This window comes from Hipposideros armiger, unplaced genomic scaffold (genome assembly GCF_001890085.2).
Source record: "Hipposideros armiger isolate ML-2016 unplaced genomic scaffold, ASM189008v1 scaffold_980, whole genome shotgun sequence".
NCBI classification, from domain to species: Eukaryota; Metazoa; Chordata; class Mammalia; order Chiroptera; family Hipposideridae; genus Hipposideros; species Hipposideros armiger.
In genome coordinates this window covers 169670-191723 of record NW_017732330.1, presented here as the reverse complement: position 1 = coordinate 191723, position 22054 = coordinate 169670, and the positions used below count along the sequence as shown (strand labels likewise).

General features: G+C 41.0%; 1 protein-coding gene across 1 annotated transcript in view; it reads left to right on the top strand.

Moving 5' to 3' along the window:
* Nucleotides 1-1083: 1083 nt before the first annotated feature.
* Nucleotides 1084-22054, top strand: part of DGKK (diacylglycerol kinase kappa) — a 133890-nt gene continuing 112919 nt past the window's right edge. Inside the window, exon 1 of the mRNA XM_019631046.1 lies at nucleotides 1084-1647. Coding sequence (XP_019486591.1) covers nucleotides 1084-1647 — 564 coding nt within the window. The remainder of the gene's footprint in view (nucleotides 1648-22054) is intronic.

The following is a 22054-nucleotide window of genomic DNA, read 5'->3' as shown; positions in this document are numbered from 1 at the left end:
ACACACACACACACACACACACACACACACACACACACACACACACTAACAAGTTCAGTAAAAAGTCCTGCTGATGCCTGGGAAGTCCAGCTAAAAGCAAAAGGTAGGCTCCCATGGTAAAGGCGAGCCAGACAGACGCGCTGATTACTGCGGAGACCAGGGCAGCCTCCGCTCCGGAGTGCACGGCCCAGCCACCGCTTGCCGGGCACTCTTGCTTTGCTCTCGGGGCTAAATCTGCAGGCTGCGGAAAGCCAGCGCTCCAGCCCTCCTTCATCACACACCTTTCCCCAAGAACCCCAAACCCTGTACCCAATGGCAAACCGCTCGGATCTGGCAAAGCTCAGAAATGCAAAAACTGAACGGGGGCAAATTTTACTTTAACCTGAACGATTGAACACACACACACACACACACACACACACACACACACACACACACACACACACACACACACACACACCGTGCTGCTTAATTTCTTTTCCCGGGTTAGAAAAAAGGATTACTTGCCCACAGAGGCTTGGAGATGGGGGGCAAGAGGTTGGTCCGAGGCTAAGCTCACCTGCTGCTGAGGTGAGAGAGCAGACACAGGGTGGAAGCTGTTCTGAGCAGCAGCTCACAACTGAGTGGTTAAGGGGACTGCAAAGACCCTCAAGTTCGCCTCTGGCTTTTTTTTTTCTTTTTAGCTTTCATGTCACTAAAGGGTTAAGAGCGGCCAGGCTCCAACACCCCCAGCCGCTCTACTCCCCCTCCCCTTTTTGTCTCACCCCCTCCCCTCCCGCGCGTCGCTAGGAGGTCATCAAGCGCTCTGTCCAGTCGGCGTTCGCAAGCCCCTCTGCTTCCCGCCCACCCGGCCCGTGGCTGCTTACGAAGAGGTGTGCGCTCACGGAGGGGCGTGTTCCAGCACTGGGAGACGTTAAGCGCCCCGAGTTAGACCTCAGAGCAGAGCCAGCCATGGAGTGGGGCGGAGTAAAGTTTGGCACCCCGCTAGGGGTTGTTGAACTGAGGGGGGCAGGGCGCCCGAGGGTACTTTAGCCCTCCAAGCTTAGGGGCGCAAGCTGCCCAGACCTGAAGCGGTGTGCGGCCATGGACCGCGGGGCGGCCGCAGCCCATGGCACTGCCCCGCCTCAGGCTGGAGAGCAGCCGGCGGAGTCACCAGAGCCGCCGCCGCCGTGGCCGCCGCCGCAACCGCCGCCGCCGCCGCCGGCTCCTCCGCCGCTCCACGCGCTTTCGCCAGAGCCGGCACAGTTCTGTCCAGAGCTTGCTCCAGAACCCTGTCCAGAAGCCACAGAACCGATATCAGAACCAGATACAGAACCGGCCCCCGAGCCGACCCCAGAACCAGCCACAGAACTAGACACACAGCCGATCTCAGAACCAGCTACGGAACCGGCCCCCGAGCCGTCCCCAGAACCAGCCATAGAACCGGCCTCAGAGCCGACCCCAGTACCAGCCATAGAACAGGCTCCTGAGCCGGCCCCAGAACCAGCCACAGAACCAGCCACAGAGTCCTGCCCTGAGCCGTCTCCAGAGTCCTGTCAGGAGCCGAGTCCAGCACCTCGTCTGTTGCAGTGTCCGGTGGTCGCTCCAGAGACGGGTCCAAAGACCTCGTCATCGACCCGAACACCAGTGCCCTTGTCCAGTATAAAGGTAAGAAAAAGGCCCCCTGGGGCAGGGGAGAAAGATGCAAGGTGAGGCCGTAAGGCTATGGAGCTCACGGAACTCTGGGTACTCTTAGCATCCCATTTGGCTGCCACTGACTCGCAAAGATGCTCGAAAAGATTCGGGAATAGGGGAACCCGGGGAGTGGGAAGCGGTTGAGAGGCGGGAAGCAACATGTGGAAGCGAAAGTGAGCTGTCTGGGGCTAGAAATGAGGGGTGACAACACTGGGGTGGGAATCGGAGCAGTTTTTTCTTCATGGGGAGAAGTGACAGTGCGGTGAGCGCCTCTATCTTGAAAAAAGAGACGGAAGATGCTCCCAGAGAGCGCAAAAGACCTAGAGAGGTGTATGGGGCCGGCCCGGGTACACAGGGATGGGATTGAGCGGGGGGTGGTGGGACACACCTCTTAGCCGCGGTCACTGCCGCAGAGGCCCAAGCTGCGGAGCCGCAGCCGTCCGCTTGGCCCCCTCCCTGCCACTGGGGAAGGGGTCCTCAGCTGAGGTTTAACTGGCGCTGCTTCAGGGTGGTGCCCCGCGCCACTGTGGGCTACCGGGCGCTGTGGTACTCCGGGTGGGGATGAGGGGATGGGCGGTGCCCACGCACACTGCAGGGAAAGGGCAGGGTTCGCCTGGGAGGAGGGGGAGAGCATGCGTGTGTCAAAGCCACCATTCCATCTGTCGGCAGGATTTCCCAGCAGGTAAGTGCAAACAGTGATATAGTGATGGGTCCCTTTACTAGCGGGGCGATTGGCATCCCATGCCGGGGCCACTGGAATGCTACAGGAAACCTGGTTTAGAGACACGAAAATAGGAGTTGCTATTTGAGAGCGCGTGAATGGGAACCCTCATCTCTTCCAGTCTTCAGAGATGCCTTCGTAAACGTTGCACTTAGCCGGAAGAAGACGAGAGGAGGATCCTCGGTCACCGGCCCAGGGGGTAGGTGGGAGGAAGAAGGTTTGCGATGTTTGCCTTGGACCCGTGAAACCAGTGTCGGCTCTTCAGCAAGAGTCTTTCTTGCTTTCTTCTCTGCGCTCCACTCCCCCTACTCTTCCTTTCCTCTAAACTTCGTTCCAGGAGACTGTGAAAACCATGATAATACATACATACACCTTCATTTAGCTTCCACTGCAGGAAAAGCAAAACACAGAAACAAACAAATAACACACCACACCAACAATGCCCGTTCATCCTGCTGCTCAACTGGGCGCAGAGACAGGGCTCTGGAATTCTTCTGCTGTAGACGGCACACTTGTAGAATGTAGGGGGAGGGGCAGGGGTTGACATCGCGAAATGGAAATGAAAGCGCTGGGTTGCTTCCTGAGTAATAAGCAGGGAGTCTTGAGTTTGCAAAATAATTGCAATAACAAACGACTGAAAAAGAGAAAGGATAAAGTGAAAGGTTTCACATGGAGAAAATGCAGAGGTTTGAAAATAAATAAAATAAGATTGTAGGAGACCAAGACAACTTCTAAAGAATCCAACAACCCCCATCTTCCCAGGAGGTGGATCGCTCTCTTCCTGCAGCGGCCCTTCCCTGCAGCGATCTCAAGAGGGTACAGGGCGAGGCAGCTAGACCTGGGAGGCTACCCTAACCCAGGTGCCCGCTCTAGTCTTTTTGGAAGAGTTTTCATAAAGCTAGTGGGAGGGAGACCAGCAGGGTCCACCTGACCTGTGGCCTTCTTAAGTGAGATTTGGGGAACATGACTGAGAAACTGACACCAGGGGACTTCATCACCAGGCTGGCTAGCAAATGTATGACCTCTTTGGCCTCTGGAAGACTGGCTGGAGACCAGGGGCTCCGAGGATGAGCTCTGTGGCACTGAGAAAGCATTTCCCACCAGCTTGACAGGAAAATGTCTGTTGCCAGATAGATAAGGAGGATCAAGGTAAAGGGATTCCGTTTAGCTTCCTCTGCATAGTACCCACTCAGATGATTGACCCACAGGCACTTGGCAGCCCTGGAAGGGGACCAGGATCCCCCAGGGTTTGACTTTGCCCTTTATAGAGCTGGTCATTTGTTCAGTCACTAATCTTGCAAAATGAGTTTAAAAACTTTGGTCATCCACTAATGGGAGCTTGTAAATGAACCCATCAGCGGCTCCAGAGAATTTTGAAAGATGAAGATGGCTGGAGCCTGAACTCTTCTCCAACACTCTAGGTGTTGCTATGTAATTGTCGCTAGTTCAGATGGGAACACCTGATCTTCAGTGATAGGACCATTCTGTGCTGCATCCTCCTCAGGCAAATAGTACCCGCAACCAGCTGACTTGCATCTTAACGTTCAAGGCAAACAGGTTGCCATCTTAGCTTGGGTGGCATTGTTCTCAGACACTGCCTCTTTGCGGCAAGCTTGAGAAATACCCCCCACACACACACGCACACACTCAGAGATCAAACCAAAATACAACTTTCACCCTACAGTAAAATCCTACATGGCAAGGCACAGTCAGTGCCAGTAGCATGAAACTAGCCTGATAAGTCAAAGGATGAAATGAGCAAAACCAAGTGTTTGAATGAGACTGCAGGTTTCTCCCAGATAATTTTGCTGACTGATATTGCAGTTAAAAAAAAACAACCCAACATCTTCCAGTGTGTAGTCTGCTCTCTTATGGGATTTCAGAACCTGCTGGTTATAAATCTATGCCAAGAATGAGGGTAGAAACTGAGAAAAGGGGCCTCATGTGTTCTTCCTGAATTGTTACCAGGATCACACAGTCTGTGAAGCAAACCTGTCTATTTCCTTCCTTTCTAAAAATGTTTTGATTTCCAGGAAATGAGCCGTTGTCTCCCACCTGGTGGCAGCAAGTGTAAGTAAGGATGTGTGAATTGGTTCTTTAACAATCTATAACTCTCTTGGGGGGAGTGGGGCTTACATGAAGTGGACCATATTTGTTTCTCTCCCCTCAGCTGTGTTGAAGAAAGAGTTGATATTTTTATTAATTGGGTTTTGACCAGGTATGAAATTATAATCACATCATACAGGAGACTGATGAAAATCTTAGAAGAAATACATTTTTGTGGCTTATATTTCTGGGTAGGGAGGGAATCTGTGTTTCCTTCCTAATGACTACACAGCAATTACAATTACTCCCCAAACTGTAACAGAGCTGTTTCCTGGTATTTTTTGCACACATTTTCTTGCAAAGTAGCAAGCATTTATTTATATGATATCTGGTCATTCTTGCCTGAATACATTATTATTTTACCTATTTCTGAGCTTCTCAAAGGTAGATACTGTCTCTCCCTCTCACTGCCTAGTAGAATTCAGCCCTCCCTATTTTTCTTCAGTAAACACTTGCTGAAGCTTGAAATCTATCAATTCCATTTCCAGCAATGAGGGAGAGAGGGCTGCTGTGAAGGAATAGAAATGTGTCCTCGTTGATTTCAGAGTGAGAAGTAAATGTTTATTTAAGTACCCTAGAATATATAGCCTATAAGGAAATGCAGTCAATCTTTCCATTTTCAGAATGGATATTGAAACCATAATTAAGAAGCAAATTACTAACAATAAATTGATTTAGAAAATCTCCTTATCCCCTGCAGTCCCAGCAGCAGCACATAATGATAATGTTGTTGGTTTCAGGGGTAACAAATTTTTTTCCTAAGTTAATAGAATATCTGTGGTGACTGTCAAAAACTTCAGGATTTTAGATTCGAATGTTCAACCTGTTGAAGGTCAGGATGAAATTACTTTCATTCCTCTTAGGTTCTTTCCTACCTCCTTGCCAGGTTTTGATGATACCATCTGATTTATTTAGTATATTCTGAGAGCTCCTGAACATTTGATACAGGATGTTCTAGAAAAAATAATGAGATATTTGGTCAGTGGTCTTTCATTTCTGAGAGTACAATTCTTAGTGTTTATTAAAATCTCTGACTAGGGCTTCTGCAGATCTGTAGCCCAAAAGGAGAGGCTGAGCCATTACCCCAAGTGCTTCCAAGGAAAGGGGAAAAATCCATAGAGGCCAGGATACCATTCAGGGGCATTATAATAAAGACTATATAATTCCTTCTGCTAGTATGGCAATTTACAGCTTGCAGAATGCTTTCTTTTGTGTTATTAACTTTTTTATTACCCTGAAGAAGGCAGCAGGGTGGGGGAGGGCAAAAATAAAATTTGACACCTAAATAGGACATAATTATTAATTTATCAATTGTGGGTTTTAAAAAATATTCAACATATGACTTTCTATGACACATAGATTCCTCAGTTGTCTAAGAACAATCTTTAAGCTGACATTCCATCAGCCTTGATTTTTTTCCAAAGCAGTGACTGCTGTTCCCTGTCTGATGCTCCCACAGGGGCCATCATAGAACAGGAGCCTGAGAAGGAAGGAGAAGAGGCACAAGACCCTGAACCTATTATTCCCAACGAAGACCTTTTTGTGCAAAGAAAATAAATAGAAATTCTGCTAGGGATAGGGTGTCCAACCTTTCCAAAGCCCACTGACTATAATTCCCTTAGTGGGAAAAATAATTTTAAGTATTAAAAAAATAAAGCATACATTCCTAAAGGGAGACACCCCACCCTCAGCAAAGCAAATAAACTTATTCTCAAAATAGAAGAACAAATTTATGAACTCAAAAAAGGAGAGAAAAGAACACTGAACTCAGATAATGGAACTTATCCCTCCGCTGAAAATTATTTTAAGAAAAAAGAAAGAAATTCTAAAGGGAGAGAGGTTCCTCACCCTCACCAAATCCCATGAAACTTGTATTTCCCAGAGTAAAATATAAAAATGAAAAGAAAGAGAAATCATCTCAAGGTAAATAATATTTCTGATTTTAAAAAATCATGAAACTTACAAACTTTATTTGCATCTCACAGCCCGTGCCCAATCTCTTGCAAAAATTATAGAGGCAAAAATAAATCTTCTAAACAGGAGGTCCACCAATCTCACCAAGGCTCCCTAATGTTATTTCTTCCAATTATATGAAATTTCCAGAATAGGCAAATCCATAGAGACAAAAAGTAGATTATTGGTTGCTAGGCGCTGAGGTGGGGAGGAGGAAGTGTGGGTGATAGCTAAAGAGTATAGGGCTTCTTTTGGGGGTGATACAAATGTTCTGAAATTAGATAGCTATGATGGTTGCACAACCTTGTGAATATACTAAAAACTACTGATGTGTATACTTTAAAATGGTGAATTCTATGATGTGTGAGTTATCTCAACTTTTAAAAAATAAGTAAAAGAAAGAGATTGTTCCTCCACCTTCAAGGTAATGAACCTACTACCTTTCCACAAACAAACAAATGAAGAAATGAATAAAGGGAAACAATTTTAAAGGAACTAAAAGAAAGGAAGAGAAAAGGAGATCCTCTTGAGAGCAAGGTCTCCAGCCTCACTGAGGGAAATAACCTTTATTCACACACACACACCCCTTTTTATTTCTTTTGAGAAGAACAAACAAACAAAAAAGGAAATATTTTTAAGGGCAGATTCTTTCAAAATCATCAAAGTTAATGAAATTTACTATCCTGCCACCCCATATACACACAAATGTTTTAATTTAACAAAAAGAAAGAATTATTGAAGGACAGGTCCCTGGTGTTACCAAATCTCCTGAATTTTTAATTGTCAGAAAAGGGCAAAAAAACCACAATAGAAATAAATCATTCCCAAGGGAAGATGGCCCATCTTCACCAAAGCACATTAACCTTATTCTCAAAATACAATTTTTTTAAGATTGAAAAGAAAATTAATAATGGAAAGGCATGTATGTTGGGAAGGGATAATATCAATGAAATTAAAAAAAAATCCTCCTAAAGAGCAGAAATGTTCCAGCCTCACAAAGACCCAAGAACTTTTTTAGTTGTCAAACTACAACAAAAACAAATGCAATTTTTTTAAAAAAATTAAAAATAAAAGGAAATCCTTCTAATGGGAGCTAACCTGAATCCATCCAAACACAAAAGCATTATTTTTAATCCAGGAAATTTTTTAATTGGAAAGATAAATAGAAAAGATAAGAGAGCAACAAACAAAACCAAGGAAGTCTTCTTAAGGAAAACTGTCCCCAGCTCAACAAAATCCCCTTTTCCTCAAAACAAGTAAATACATTTATAACTGGGGCGGGGGCTACAAAGGAATCAAATGACTAAGGTATTTTAAAAGAGGAACCTCCTTTTTAGGGAACAAGATTCCCCCAATTCACCACAGTCCCTGAACATTTTTCTCCAAACAAAAGGTGGTGGAGGTGGGGGGAGGGCGGAGAGGAGAAGGAAGGGGTGGGAGAGAGAAGGAGGGAGTGAAGGAAAAGGAGGAAGAAAAAAAATAAAATAAGGGATAATCTGTAAAAGACTAAAAGGAAGAAATTCTCCTAAGGAAGGTGCACCAATACCCTATGGAAGATAATGCGTATTACTCCTGACATCAACCCACTCCAACCCTGCCCCTACAAAAGGAGAAAAAAAATCTCTTTCTACAGCCTCTCCAAGGGGAGATGCATCAAATCTCAACCAAACCCAGGGACATTATTTATCCTCCAGCCTTCAAGTATTTCTTTTTAAAAAAAAATAAAATGAAAGAAAAAGAAATTATTGCAAGAAGAAATGATCCCAATCTTATTTCTTCCTAATAAATTATTCATTTTTTTTTAAAAAGGAAAGAAAGAAAAATCCTCCTGAGGAGGGCTCCCCAACCTCACTAAAACCAGTGGCCCTTATAGTTCTTTTCCGCAAAACCTAGTTTAAAAAATATAGAAATTCTCCAAACCCAAAGAGAGGTGCTCCCTTAACCCTACTGAAAGCAAGGAATCTTTTTCTCCAGAAAACGTTTTGAGAAAAATTCTTCCATCATAAAAGATACCTTTAACTTCACTAAAATTAATAGACCTTATTCTTCTCCACACCCAAAAGGAAAAACAAAGAAGAATTTTAAGAGGAAAAGAGAAATCCTCCTATCCCAAGGCAAGTTGGCCATAGTCTCACCAACAGCATTGAAACTTATTCCTCTAACGAGATTTTTTTAAGAGCAAAAAGAGAGAGAGAGAAAAAAAATCCTGTCTCTTAAGAAAAAGTGCCCTCTACGCACCCCACTCTAAAGACTAGAAAATATTATACAAAGAAATGGTAATATGATTCTAGAACAGTGCCAGTGAAGCCTAAATTCAGCACCTGAGGCTGAAAGGTAGTAAAAGTTTAATCCCAGCCTGGTTTTCCTCTGTCTCCCAGACCATTTCTGGTTACACCTTCCCCACCAGTCAGTCAATTTGTGCACTCAGGAAAGGCAAATCCTGTCCACGGAAAACAAAATTACAAAGGCTAACCTTCTGGGGGAAAATCATACCTCTTTTTTAAACCAAACCAATGATTTGTGGGTTAACTGCATCATTGTTCCCATCGAATACTATAGAAACTCAAGAGTTGATGATAAACAATAAAGCAATTAGACTCTTATTATTAACCTCCAAATTAGACACACACCCCTACCTAGCAGAGAAGGACACTTGGCCAATTTAAAAATGGAGTTCTTACATGTGGTCACTTAAATGTCTGTTCTGTCAAGTGATAAAAGGCTCAATTTTTACAAATACATAAAATTTGAAAGTCATATTTATGAGCAAAGACTATGACTCAATGTTTTCCAATTTTTAAAATTCATTTACTTATTTTAAAATTAAACTGAGTACCTACTCTATGTCCTATGTGCTTAGCACTGAGGATTCTATGATGGGCAAAGTCACATAGATGAGGCTTCCTTTAAGCAATGCTGGTAAATGAAAAAAACCCAGTTACCAAAACAGATATCCAGGGGGTGATTATTTGTTTTACCAGACTGTACTGAGGCATTCGCTTAAATAATTAATTCTCTCAGCGTACCATTATTAAACAAGAATTAAATGTAAAGAAATAAAGGAATATATGCTGATATCAGAGGATGTGGAAAATCGAAAAAGCTTTTAGAAAGTAAATAATTATATAGCACCCTACCATGCAAGAGACAATTGCTGTTAATATTTTGCTATATTATATTTTCCATTTATTTTCTCTGAATGTATGCCTATATGTGCTCAATAGTCTATAATAGGAAGAATTTAAGGAATGTGCAATTGTGTCTCAGGCTTCCCCTTGCCGTACTTACCTCCCCCACTTAATTACTAGATCATATGCATTGTTCTACATTGTTTTTAGGAAACCCTTGTTAATTTTAGCTTCAAGTTTATCTAGTCAGACGCCTGTATGATCTGATTGATAAACATGTGCTCAAAACATAAGTATTCAGGGATGTATTTGCGTAAAACAATGAGAGTGGACATTTTATGTAGACACAGTGGTTGTGTCTACACAAACAAATGTCTCATATACAAATGGCAATTTGAGCTCACATTTACTAACTGCATTTTTTGGACATCCAGATTTCATCTGTCCAGCTAGCTTTTGTGACTTGGGTTTGGGGGACACCCGGAACAAAATCCACCTTTTTCCTATGGTTAAATTCCCAAAAGGAGAAACCTATATTTCATATATTGAATGAATTTGACGTGTAACGTTGTGTAAGTTTAAGGTATATAGTGTGGTACTTTGCTACTTTATATATTGTAATATGATTGCTGATGTGATATTTATGATGATACACAATTATAGTACAGTGTTATTGTCTGTATTCATTATACTGTGCATTAGATCTCTATGGCTTATTGACTCCTCGTGAAAAGTTTGTACCCTTAAACACCATCACTTTTATCCCCTCTCAAACCCCTCATAACTACCATTTTACTCTCTATTTTTTACAGGTTTAACTTCATAGATTCTACATATAAGCAATATACAGTACTTGTCTTTGTCTGACTTATCTCGCTTAGCATAATGTGGTCAAGGTTCTATTGTGTCATTTTTAACTGTATGCAAAAATGTATTGATGGCTTTATCTCTTTACCAACAAGTTACCCTGAATCATGCGCATCTGGGTACTTCCTACCTAGAAGGGATATATATATATATAATCAACAATTATATATATAATATATAATATATATATAATCAACAATTATAAGGACACAATATTCAATTCATCCAGCTTTCATTAACCAAATGTAGTCAAAAATTGAGAGAGTTAATAAAATGTATACAATCCCACAAGGTTGAATCAGTTATTTAAAAGGCATGTGTAATGTCGTATTGCATAATATCAGAATCTTCAGCTTTGTCTGTAGCACTTAGAGATTTCCATCTTCCAAAGCATTACAGGCATTTGCTTTCTAAGCCTTTTGCTTTAAAGAGCCTGTAAAACAGAAATTGGCCCCTGAGGACGGGGATTCTCACCCTTGTCTCCCTCAGAGCACGGGGCTAGCGGTGGCACATGATACTATGAGATTCTGAGAGATGAGTGTGATGCTTCCACCCAGGGCTTTACAGAGTTCTGAAACAAGAGGCAATGAGCCTGAGGACTGAGCCTGGCCCCTGCCTCCAGGAAAAGGAAGGGAATGAAAACACGAATGCGGGGCTCAACTAAGAACATGTAGAATCCTGAATGTTCCTTCATTTGCCTTCTTCTGCAACTAATGTCTCTACCTGTTCTCTCTTGGCATTTTGCAGCTTGAGGCAGTCAGTGAAAGGTACCTGCTGAGTAAAATTTTGGCTGTGAGTAGAGGCATTCGAAACCAAGAAAGTTTTCATTAACCTTGGGCTCTGTCAATTGAGTCCTCACTCTGCTGAAGCTGTTTCCAGCATCATAGCACCATCCTCTGAACCCCAACTATCACAGTGGTCCCTGTGTCCCATTTTAGAATTACCTTGATTGTTAATTTTCCTGTAATAAGTGTCACTTGCATTTGTTATGTACCTGTAACATTATTTCGTGGTTTGTTTACATGACTGTACACGAACCTTACAATATAAAAGGAAAATTGTAATGTTGCTTTATGAAAACAGCTAAGTATAAACAGAAAAGAGGAAAAGTAAATGAGGCTACAGAACAAGATTATTGATTTCAGAAAATTAACTAGTTGGTGCCCTTCTCACTAAACCTCAATTAATGCTTACTGTGACAATTTCTCCTGCCAAGCTTGAGTAAAACGTTACTTTTCTCTTACCCAGAATTTGGATATTGCTGTCCTTTTCTCACTCCCTCACCTTACTCTGCTTGACTGTTAAAATTAATTAAAACGATAATTTTGGCATTGCCATGGTCTCCTTTGCTTTAATTTACTTAACTTGTTGACAACATCTCCAGGACATTTATTGGGATGGGGGAGGGCTTCACTTTAGCGTCACATAAAATGAAGCACCTATTTTAGTGGCTCTCTTCATGGTTTTCCTAGTATATTGCTTCTCACGAGTAAGTCCTCTTTCTAGAAATTCCTGGAAAAGCCTTACTTTGCCTTTCCATCATCCCTCATCAGCACTAAACTTTTAAAAGAGTTCCTTCATTTTTTTCTTCTAATGGTGGAAAATAAAAATAGACATTCCCAGGATAGATGTTCCCAGGCAGCTTGAGAGCTTGCTTTTATTTTTGATGGGGGTGGGAGGTGGGTTATATTCAGTATTGTATGGCATTACTGTGAAGTAAACGTAAACATATCTACTAATTAGTTCGTTAAGTGTTCAATGATTCAGCAATTGGTGTTTTAAAAGCTTTACAATATAATACATGTTTGAAGGATTGTTACATGAGTATTTTAGAGTGTTTCTGTGATGTCTGAGGAAATTGGTTGGGGTTTTTAAGATGGAATGGGAATTCATTATTACTTTTCCAGTTTAGAATAATGGAATAAAGTCTCCCACTATCCAAAATTCACTATCCAAGAAGTTTTCAAGGGTGGATTAGATTCAGTTATGAAGGACTGCCTGATAGCAAATTCACTTTGATATTAGAAATTTAAGGGAAAATAAAGACTTTGTTTGAGAAAAGTGGAAACGATATGTCCTCCTCAAACCTTGAGAAAACCAGAATTGAATTAAGCAGTGACAGTGAAAGATATCAGGTAAAAGCAAGGTTATGCTTGAATTGGGTAGTTGAGGCCAGAGCCTACAGACAGCAGAGTGAGGCCTTAGTATATGGAGTTAGAAAAAAATAGCACTTTGATAGAATCATAGAGTACAGATTGAAATATTGTGGAAAATAAAGCAAATGTGGAGAGTCCTATTGAAACTTTGAAAACAACTTACAAAAGTGTGCATATCATCTGACTGATGAGGTACAACCATTCGAGGGCTGTTAATTAGTAAAATAACATGGCTGAAGCAGAAGGTTGGCTGATGGGGCATATAATTAAAAACTATCTAACTTTCATTTTCTTTGTATGCCAAATTCCAAATTAAATTACTAAAGTTAAAAATGGAAGAAAATAATTACATTATCTAATGTCCTTTTCCTACTGTTTTGGACATGCTTTGACCCTCATTCCACTTTTTAAAAAAGATTTTTATTAAAAATATAGCTAACATACAATATTATATTAGTTTCAGGTGTACACCACAGTTATTCAACATTTATATACCTAAAAAAGTGATCACCATGATAAGCCCAGCAACCATCTGACAGCATATCACACTATCACAATATTATTGACTATATTCCCTATGTTGTACATTACATCCCCATGACTTACTATTTGTTTTATACCTGGAAATTTGGACCTCTTATTCCCCTTCACCTTTTTCCCCTCTTTCAAAATTTTCAATTACGTTGACATTCAGTATTATTTTACATTAATTTCAGGTGTACAGCATAGTGGTCAGACATTTACATAGTTTAAGACGTGCTCCCCCTGAGTAGTCTAGACCCACCTGGCACTATACACAGCTATTACCATATTATGGAATACACCATATATTCCCTATGCATTACTTTTCACCCCTATAACTGTTTTGTAACTACCAATTTGTACTTCTTAATTCTTCACCTTTTCACCCTGCCCCCAACCCCCTTCTCATCTATCACCACGATAAATCTAGTACCCTCTGACACAATACATAGTTATGACAATATTATTGACTATATTCCTTATGCTATACCCTACATCCTGATGACTACCTTGTAATAAACAATTTGTACTTCTAATTCCTTCCTTTTTTTCACCCACCCTCAACCCCCCTCCCATCTGGCAGGCATCAAAATATTCTCTGTATTTATGAGTTTGTTTCTGTTTCATTTGTTTATTTTGTTCTTTAGATTCCATTTATAAGTGAAATCATGTGACATTTGTCTTTGTCCGACTTAACTACACTCAACACAATACCTCTAGGTCCATCCATGTTGTTGCAGGTTGCAATGTTTCATTCTTTTTTAAGGCTGGGTAATATTCCATTGTGTGTGTNTATATATATATATATATATATATATATATATATATATATATATATATATATATATATCACCTCTTCTTTATTCATTCATCCATTCAGGGACACCTGGATTGCCTTCATATCTTGGCTATTGTAAATAATGCAGCAATGAACATATGGATGCTCACCTCCCCTAGAAGTAGCGTTTTGGGTTTCTTTAGATAAATACCCAGAAGTGGGATTACTAGGTCTTACTTTGTCTCTTGTTACAGCCTTTATTTTAAAGTCTATTTTGCATATATATTCGTCTTAAAGAAGTGCCTCTAACATTCCTTGTAATCTGGTGTAGTGGTGATAATCTCCTTTAGATTTCTGGAAAGCCTCTTATCTGTCCTTTGATTCTAAATGATAGCTTTGCTGGGTAGAGTAATATTGATTGTAGGTCCTTGCTTTTCACCACTTTAAATATTTTATGCCAATCTCTTCTGGCCTGCAAACTGTTAAAAATTTTTCTGACAATTTTATGGGAGCTCCCTTATAAGTAACTAGATGCCTTTCTCTTGCTGATTTTAGGATTCTCTCTTTGTCTTTAACCTTTGCCATTTTAATTATATAATATGTCTTGGTGTGGACCTCTTTGGGTTCATCTTGTTTGGGACTCTCTGCACTTCCTGGGCTTGTATGTCTTTTTTTTTCCCACCAGGCTGAGGAAGTTTTCAATCATTATTTCTTCAAATAGGTTTTCAATTCCTTGCTCTCTCTCTTCTCCTTCTGGTTCCCCTATGATGTAAATGTTGTTAGGCTTGATATTGTCCTAGAAGTCCCTTAAACTATCCTCATTTCTTAAAAATTATTTTTCCTTTTTGCTGTTGTGATTGAGTGTTTTCTACTACCTTGTCTTCCAAATTGCTGATTCAGTCTTCTGCTTCATCTAGTCTGCTGGTGATTCCTTCTAGTGCATTTTTTGTTTCAGTCATTGTATTCTTCAGTTCTGACTGGTTCTGTTTTTATGGTTTCTATGTGCTTTCTTATGCTTGCTATCTCTTTGTTGAAGTTCTCACTAAGTTCCTTGAGCATCCTTATAACCATTATTTTGAACTCTGTATCTGGTAGGTTGCTTGCCTCCATTTCATTTAGTTCTTTTTCTGAAGTTTTCTCCTATTCTTTCATTTGGGATGTGTTTCTTTGGCTGCCTCTCGGTGTTTGTTTCTATGTATTAGGTAGATCTGCTACGTCTCCCAATCTTGGCTGGGTGGCCTTATGTAGTAGGTGTCCTGTGGGGCCCAGTGGCATAGTCTCCTTGGTCACCATGCCAGCTGCCCCAGGAGTGTTCCTTGTGTGCTTTGTCTCTGCTCTACTGTTATAGTTGAGCTATGATTGCTATTGGCATGTAAGTAGGTGAGATTCACCCTCAAGCTGACTGGCTGTGAGGTTTGGTCATGTCCACAGCTGCTATGCAGTGGGCTTACCCCACTAAGGGGGAATTTCCTCAGCAGGCTCTGGTGCCTGTTGATACCATCTTTTGGGTGTGCCACTTGTGGGACTAATTGGGTGGTGCTCTGCTATGGTCTGAAGCAACCTTCAAGTATGTTGGTTCTGGGGCCCCTGTGGTAGGGCTCCAGTGCAGGCCCAGGTCACCCACTGCTTGTGACCAACCATGGACTACCTGGTAGGAGCTACAAAGTGATCCTCGGTTGGTCGCTGCCTGTGCTAACCCTGGAGGCATGTGTGGGAGGCCATGCTGTGAACCAAGGATGGCTGCCTCCAGTACCTGGGCAAAAAGCCCAGGGCACCCTGAGACCTGCTGCCAGCTGCCAGCTCCTGTAAGATTCAGCTGCTGAAAAAGCCTTGTATGGCACAAGAGTTGGGTGAGGTGGGGGTCTCAGGGAGTCAACAGAGTGGGATGATTTGTGTTCAACAGGTCAATGTAGATTCTGGTTTCTTGCCAGTGCTGAGCCTGTAGCTACTTGGCAAAAGTCTCAGAGTATACTGAGGCCAGTTGCTGCCTGCCTGGGGCCTGCAGACCCCTGATAGTTTTCCAAGAAAGAGTGCAATGTGGATGGGGCTGGCTGCTCATGAGAAAGTGCCTCAGGCATTGGGTGGGGCAGGGTCCCAGGGAGTCACAGGTTGGAGTGAGTGGAGCTCACCAGAACAATTCAGATTCAAATTTGGCCATGGGTGTGGAGGGAGAGCTCGACAAAGAAAAGATGGCACCCACCTGCCAACTCCATGGGAGGAGGATCCCACACAGGGAAAATGGCAAATGTCTTTCAAGTCCTCATGTCAAAGCCACACAACTCAGTCTCTCCCCATATTTCTCCATGACCCCCACATCACTGACCCTCCACCAGAGCCCAGAGCGAGTGCCTGCAAATGAGTCTGTGCACAGTTCCTTTAAGAGGATGTGTCAGTTTCCCACAGCCTTCTACCTCACCCAGACTGTTGGCATCCCCCTTGTTTTTCACAGCCAGATGTTGTGGGGGCTCCTCTTTCTGGCACCAGTATTCTAGTCTGGGGAGCCTGGTGTGGGGCTGGGGTCCCTCACTCCTCCAAGGGGAGCCTCCATGACCAAGATATCCCCACCAATTCTCAACTGACACATGGAGGTGTGGGGCTGGTCATTTTGCATTTCCGCTTCTCCTGCCAGTCTCAATGTGGCTTCTTCTTTACATTCTTAGTTATAGGACTTCTGTTCAGGTAGACTTCAGATGGTTCTCCAGATTGATTGTCCTATAATTTAGTTGTAATTTTAATGTGTTTATAGGAGGAGGCAAGCACAGCATTTATCTACTCCACCATCTTGGATTTTTTTCCCCGCATTCCACTTTTGTAAGAGTCTAGTCTGTTTTCTCTATGATATTTTTCGTATTTTGTATCGCAGTGTTCTCTACAGCAAAAGTAAGAAACCATGATGGGAGTCCAGTGAAACCTTTTATTTTCAATATTGTCAACCCATATAATGTTCTGTAAAGGGCCTTTGGGGATCAGCTAGTCCAGTGTTTACCTTTCTAGCAGTAGAATCTTTTCACATTTCTCTCAATGAAATCTTAAATGAAAGCCCAATATTTAACATAAACACAAGAAGTATTTCATTAGTCGCCTTCTATGCTAAAATGGGTTTGTAACTGATGTACCTTCCCAATTGTTTCAGCTAACAGGAAAGTGAGTTTGCACTTCCTGTTTATTACTGGCTTCTTAGGAAGAATGCTGGTGACGTAGGAACACATTGAATAGCAAAAAGAAGCAAGTCAGAGTTTAAAATTTGGCCTCAAATATTCCAGAAAGTAGATAATACTCTACTGGAAACATGTCCATTGTAGAGAGTTCCTCCCTTCTCCCCACCTCAGGAATGTGTTACAACTGTCTCATAAAAGTGGGTTGTTATAATGTGTACTGTCTTTGCTTGTAGGAACATTTTTATTATTGGGGATTGTGTTCCTGACCAAGGACACCACACTAAGTAAATTGTAGATATGACTAAAAATATGTAGTATAAGATAATATATAACTGTAAGCCTCTGTATTTAAATCGAAAACAGCAAAATTGTTCCAAGTCTTACAAAATTGGCATAAATATACTATACACATTGACTTTCTAAGGTGCCCCAGAGTACTATAAAGTGTACATGCAGCACATAAAAGAACCAATTCTACATAAATTTAATCTATTGTTATTATGTATTTACAATTTTCACTCTGTCTGCATCCAAAAAGGATATGAAGTATCCTACAAAATTAAATGCATATAAAATAGGACAATTAAGCACAAATAAAAACAGGACAAAACCAATTCAAAGCAGAGGTAAATGAGACTTTAAACTAATATATGCTAGTTATAATAAACCTTAATTACACATTTAATTAGCAATACTTTTGTTTGTTGCCTTTGTTGGTTAAAGAACTTTGGGGAATGATTTGAATGACTCAAACCTCTTAAAAGTTGGTATCTCAGGAAGTTTGAGCTGATGCCTCATTTTTATGCAATACATCTTCCTATATCAAGCTGCACCAACTACAAAATGAAGAACTAAAGGTTGCCAGGATTGTGGCATAGGTGTTAATTAGCTACCCTAGAAGGCTGCAGGCTTGGGTTATTTTGGTGTGCTTGCATTTTTCTAATATTCTAATGTACTTATGTTTCTTGAGGCATATAAATATGGACCTTTCTAAAATATTATTGCAAATAAAATTTATTTCTCAAATCCTAATAGTATCTTATGACCATTCAATAGTCTGAACTCTTTCTTAGATTGGAAGTTACTTCACATTGGCTCTAGTCATAATTTCACTTTACATAGATAGCTGTGCAATATAGGGTAACTTGCTTAATGTTTCTATGGCTTAGCCATTGTGTTCCTTAAATGAGGCCAATAATGTGTCACTGACTCAGCTCAGCACCCCTCCTTCAGTGAGTATTCACTGGTATCCCTTCTGGGTTAGGTGCCCTTCCTCTGGGCTCCCATAGCATCTTATAAAAACATCTGCTTCTCATTTGCATATGAACTGAGATTATCAGCTTGCATATCCCCTTAGGGCTATAAGGATGAGACCCTTGGGGCCTAACTTACTGTCTGTCACTCAATAAATGGTGGCTGAACTATTTTATAAAAGTATTATACAGGCTGAATGAGAAACTAGATTTAAAACATAGATTTAAAAATAAGAAATATGCAAACCGTAGCTCATTTGAGTATTATTTGTATACGTTCCTTGATACTGTCATCACTTTCTATTTTTAGGTATGCAGATAACTTTTAATATATTCAACCCTCAAAAAATGGACTTAGCAATTCAGGTTCATTACCAGTAAATAGGTGATTGTAGGCAGGGCTGCCTCATATCCTCCCAGAGGGCTCAGTTTTTTTCTAACTTGCATGAAGGGACATTATGCATTAGTAGCAGCCCTGTATTGATCATGTGACCCTGAATTACTAGTCTTGGATCATAAACATAGTTAGTTTGGGGGAGGGCATTTTTAAATTTTATTTATTTTTATTAAATATATTGGGGTGACATCAGTTAATAAAATTATATAGGTTTCATGTGTACAGTTCTATAATACATCATGTATATATTGCATTGTGTGTTCATCATCTAAAGTCAAACCTCCTTCTGTCACCATATATTTGAACCCCTTTCCACTCTTCTACCTCCCCACCTCCTCCCTTACCCTCTGGTGACCACTAAACTGTTGTCTGTATCTATGAGTTTTTGCTTGTCTGTTTGTCTTGTTCATTTGTTGCTTTCAGTTTTATATACTACATATGAGTGAAGTCATATGGCTCTCGACTTTCTGTCTGACTTATTTTGCTTAGCATGATGATCTCAACATCCATCCATGTTGTCACCAATGGCAGTATTTCATCTTTTCTTATGGCTGAGTAATATTCCGTTGTATATATGTGCCACATCTTTTTTTATCTAATCTTCTATTGAAGGACACTTTGCTTGTTTCCATGTCTTGGCCATTGTGAAAAATGCTGCAGTGAATGTAGGGGTACATATAACTTGATAGATAAATGTTTTCAGATTTTTTGGGTAGATACCCAGAAGAGGGATTGCTGAGTCATATGGTAATTATATTCTTAATTTTTTGAGGAAGCTCTAGACTGTTTTCTGTAGTGGCTGTATTAATTTACATTCCCACCAGCAGTATATGAGGGTTTCTTTTTCTCCAAAACTTCTCCAATACTTGTTATTACTAGTCTTGTTGATAATAGTCATTCTAACAGGTGTGAGGTGGTATCTCATTGTTGTTATTTTTTTTAAGATTTTGTTGGGGAATTGGGGGAAGGGAGCAGACAAGTTGCTCTCCTTTTTGATCTTCAGTCTAGTTGTGGAGGACGTCACTTCACTGGCCCATATTGGTATTATCATTGCGCTCTCCCCAGGTGAGGCAGTCGCTCGCCGGCCATTGGATGGCCACTCATGGTAGCTCATGGCAGCCCACTGCAGCAGGGGCTGCAGCCTATGCCGTCACTGGTGACTCACGGCAGCCCAGCTCCAGGTTGAGTTGTTGCTCACCATCTTTGCTATAGTGGGCGCAGTGTCACTGGCCCTCATGTGAGATCCGAACCGGGGCCCTGCTGCTCAGAGCTGGCGTCCCAAGCCAACTGTTAACCAACACACCACTCAGCTGGCCCTCTCATTGTGGTTTTGATTTGCATTTCCCTAATAGCTAGTGACGTTGAGCTTCTTTTCATATATATGTTGGCCGTTTGTATGTCTTCTTGGGAGAAGTATCTATTCAGGTCCTCTGCCCATTTTTCAATTGGATTGTTTGTTTTTTTGTTGTTGAGTTGTATGAGTTCTTTATATATTTTGGATATTATCCCCTTATCAGAGGTGTTTGCAAATATCTTCTCTCATTCAGTTGGTTGCCTCTTTATTTTGTCGATGGTTTCTTTTGCTGTGCAGAAGCTTTTTAATTTGATATAAAAAAATGATGAGTTATCTAGTTAGTTCATTAACAAAAAACAAAATGCAAATTTATTAGAACACTGAAGCATAGAAACCCTAAAGAATATCATACTTCAGTATAGTAATTAGAGAGCAGGATTAAATACATAACTATGTACCATTTGCTACCCTTTTCATTAATATTAACTGTTAATCAGAATTTAATCTATTTATGGTATCCTTTTCACCTTAATTGAAAAGCTCCTGACTCATTACTTTAGTGGCAACTTTTTCCTATAGCTGGTCCTTGAATTTGTAGCTAGGTGTAAATATGACTATTCTGAAACTCTCTCTTTCTTACAAGGCCTAAGAAGTAAGAACAGAGCTTTGATGTCCCTTTGGCAGTCCAAGTTTTATCCAAAATAGCTTTCTACTAATTACAGGAAAAGCCTTAAACTTGTTTAAGCAATGCCTCTGATCAGATCTACATCCTGAGCTTGAAAATGGTCTGATCAACAAAGAGAATATGAAGTCTCAACTTAGACAACAGGAAACTCTAACGGCAATCTTGCTTCCAATCAGAAGAAACAACTTTTCCCTTAAATGAGATAGACAACTTCTACCCTTTCCGGAATAGTTATTGGGCAGATCACTATATAAAGTTGTGTACGTTGTACACTATATAAATCTGCCATGTCTAAGGGGACACCTTTCACAAAGTAGACATCACAGATTATATATGTATATATATATATATATATATATATATATATATATATATATATATATATATATATAAACAATTTTCCTGCAGATGGCAGTCAAGTGCCTCATGCTAACAAAATTGTTATATTATGGAAACTTCTGACAAATGTAAGTATGATATGTTTAGCAAATAATGCCTTTTCCTGATGTGCCCAAAGGTGTCTTATGGGCTGATCCTGCTACTAATTCCTTACATTTAAATACAGTGGCTTCCTTTGCAACTCCCTAGAAGCCTATAAACCATATTCTCAAAACTGGTTTCCAAAAGGCCCTATTTTATTCCATGTCACATTTATTCTGAGACTCATTTAAAAACAGAAACTTGTAACAAGAGTTTGAAACACAATTTATAGGGTTGCAGGCATACATCCATGGATGCATACTGGTACATTTACTCCTGGTAACATACCCATATATATATACTCCAATAGCTGAACAGCCTGGGAGGTAAGCCTACACACATAGAGAGGGAGAGAGAGAGAGAGAGAGAGAGAGAGAGAGAGAGAGAGATTTAGCTTGACGTTGAAACATATAAAAGGGGAGGTTTTGGCTGCTCACTCTGGTGCCAACCTCTTGCCCAGCTCTCCTATTTAACTTATTTTTAGTCTGTCTCACTTTCACAAGCAATGAGTTTCCTAAAGTTTGCATGTTCATATGTGAGTTAAATTCAGTAAACCTTTCTAAGGGCGGGCTTCCTGGAGACAAAGAGCTGTGCTAAGTAGATATAAGAAGCTACTCAGTCTTGGAAGGTTGTCTGAAGGAGGTGAGATCTGACCAGTGTCTGAACATTAAGTAGGACTTTGAAAGGCAAACATGGAAGAAGAGACAGGAGGTAAAGGGGCTATCTTAAGCATAGACATGGATGAAGTAGAAAGGGTGATACTCTTGAGAATCTCACACAAATCGGATGTGGTTGGAACTTCTAGTGCAGCGGTTCTCAACCTGTGGGTCGTGACCCCTTTCGGGGTCGAACGACCCTTTCACAGGGGTCGCCTAAGACCAT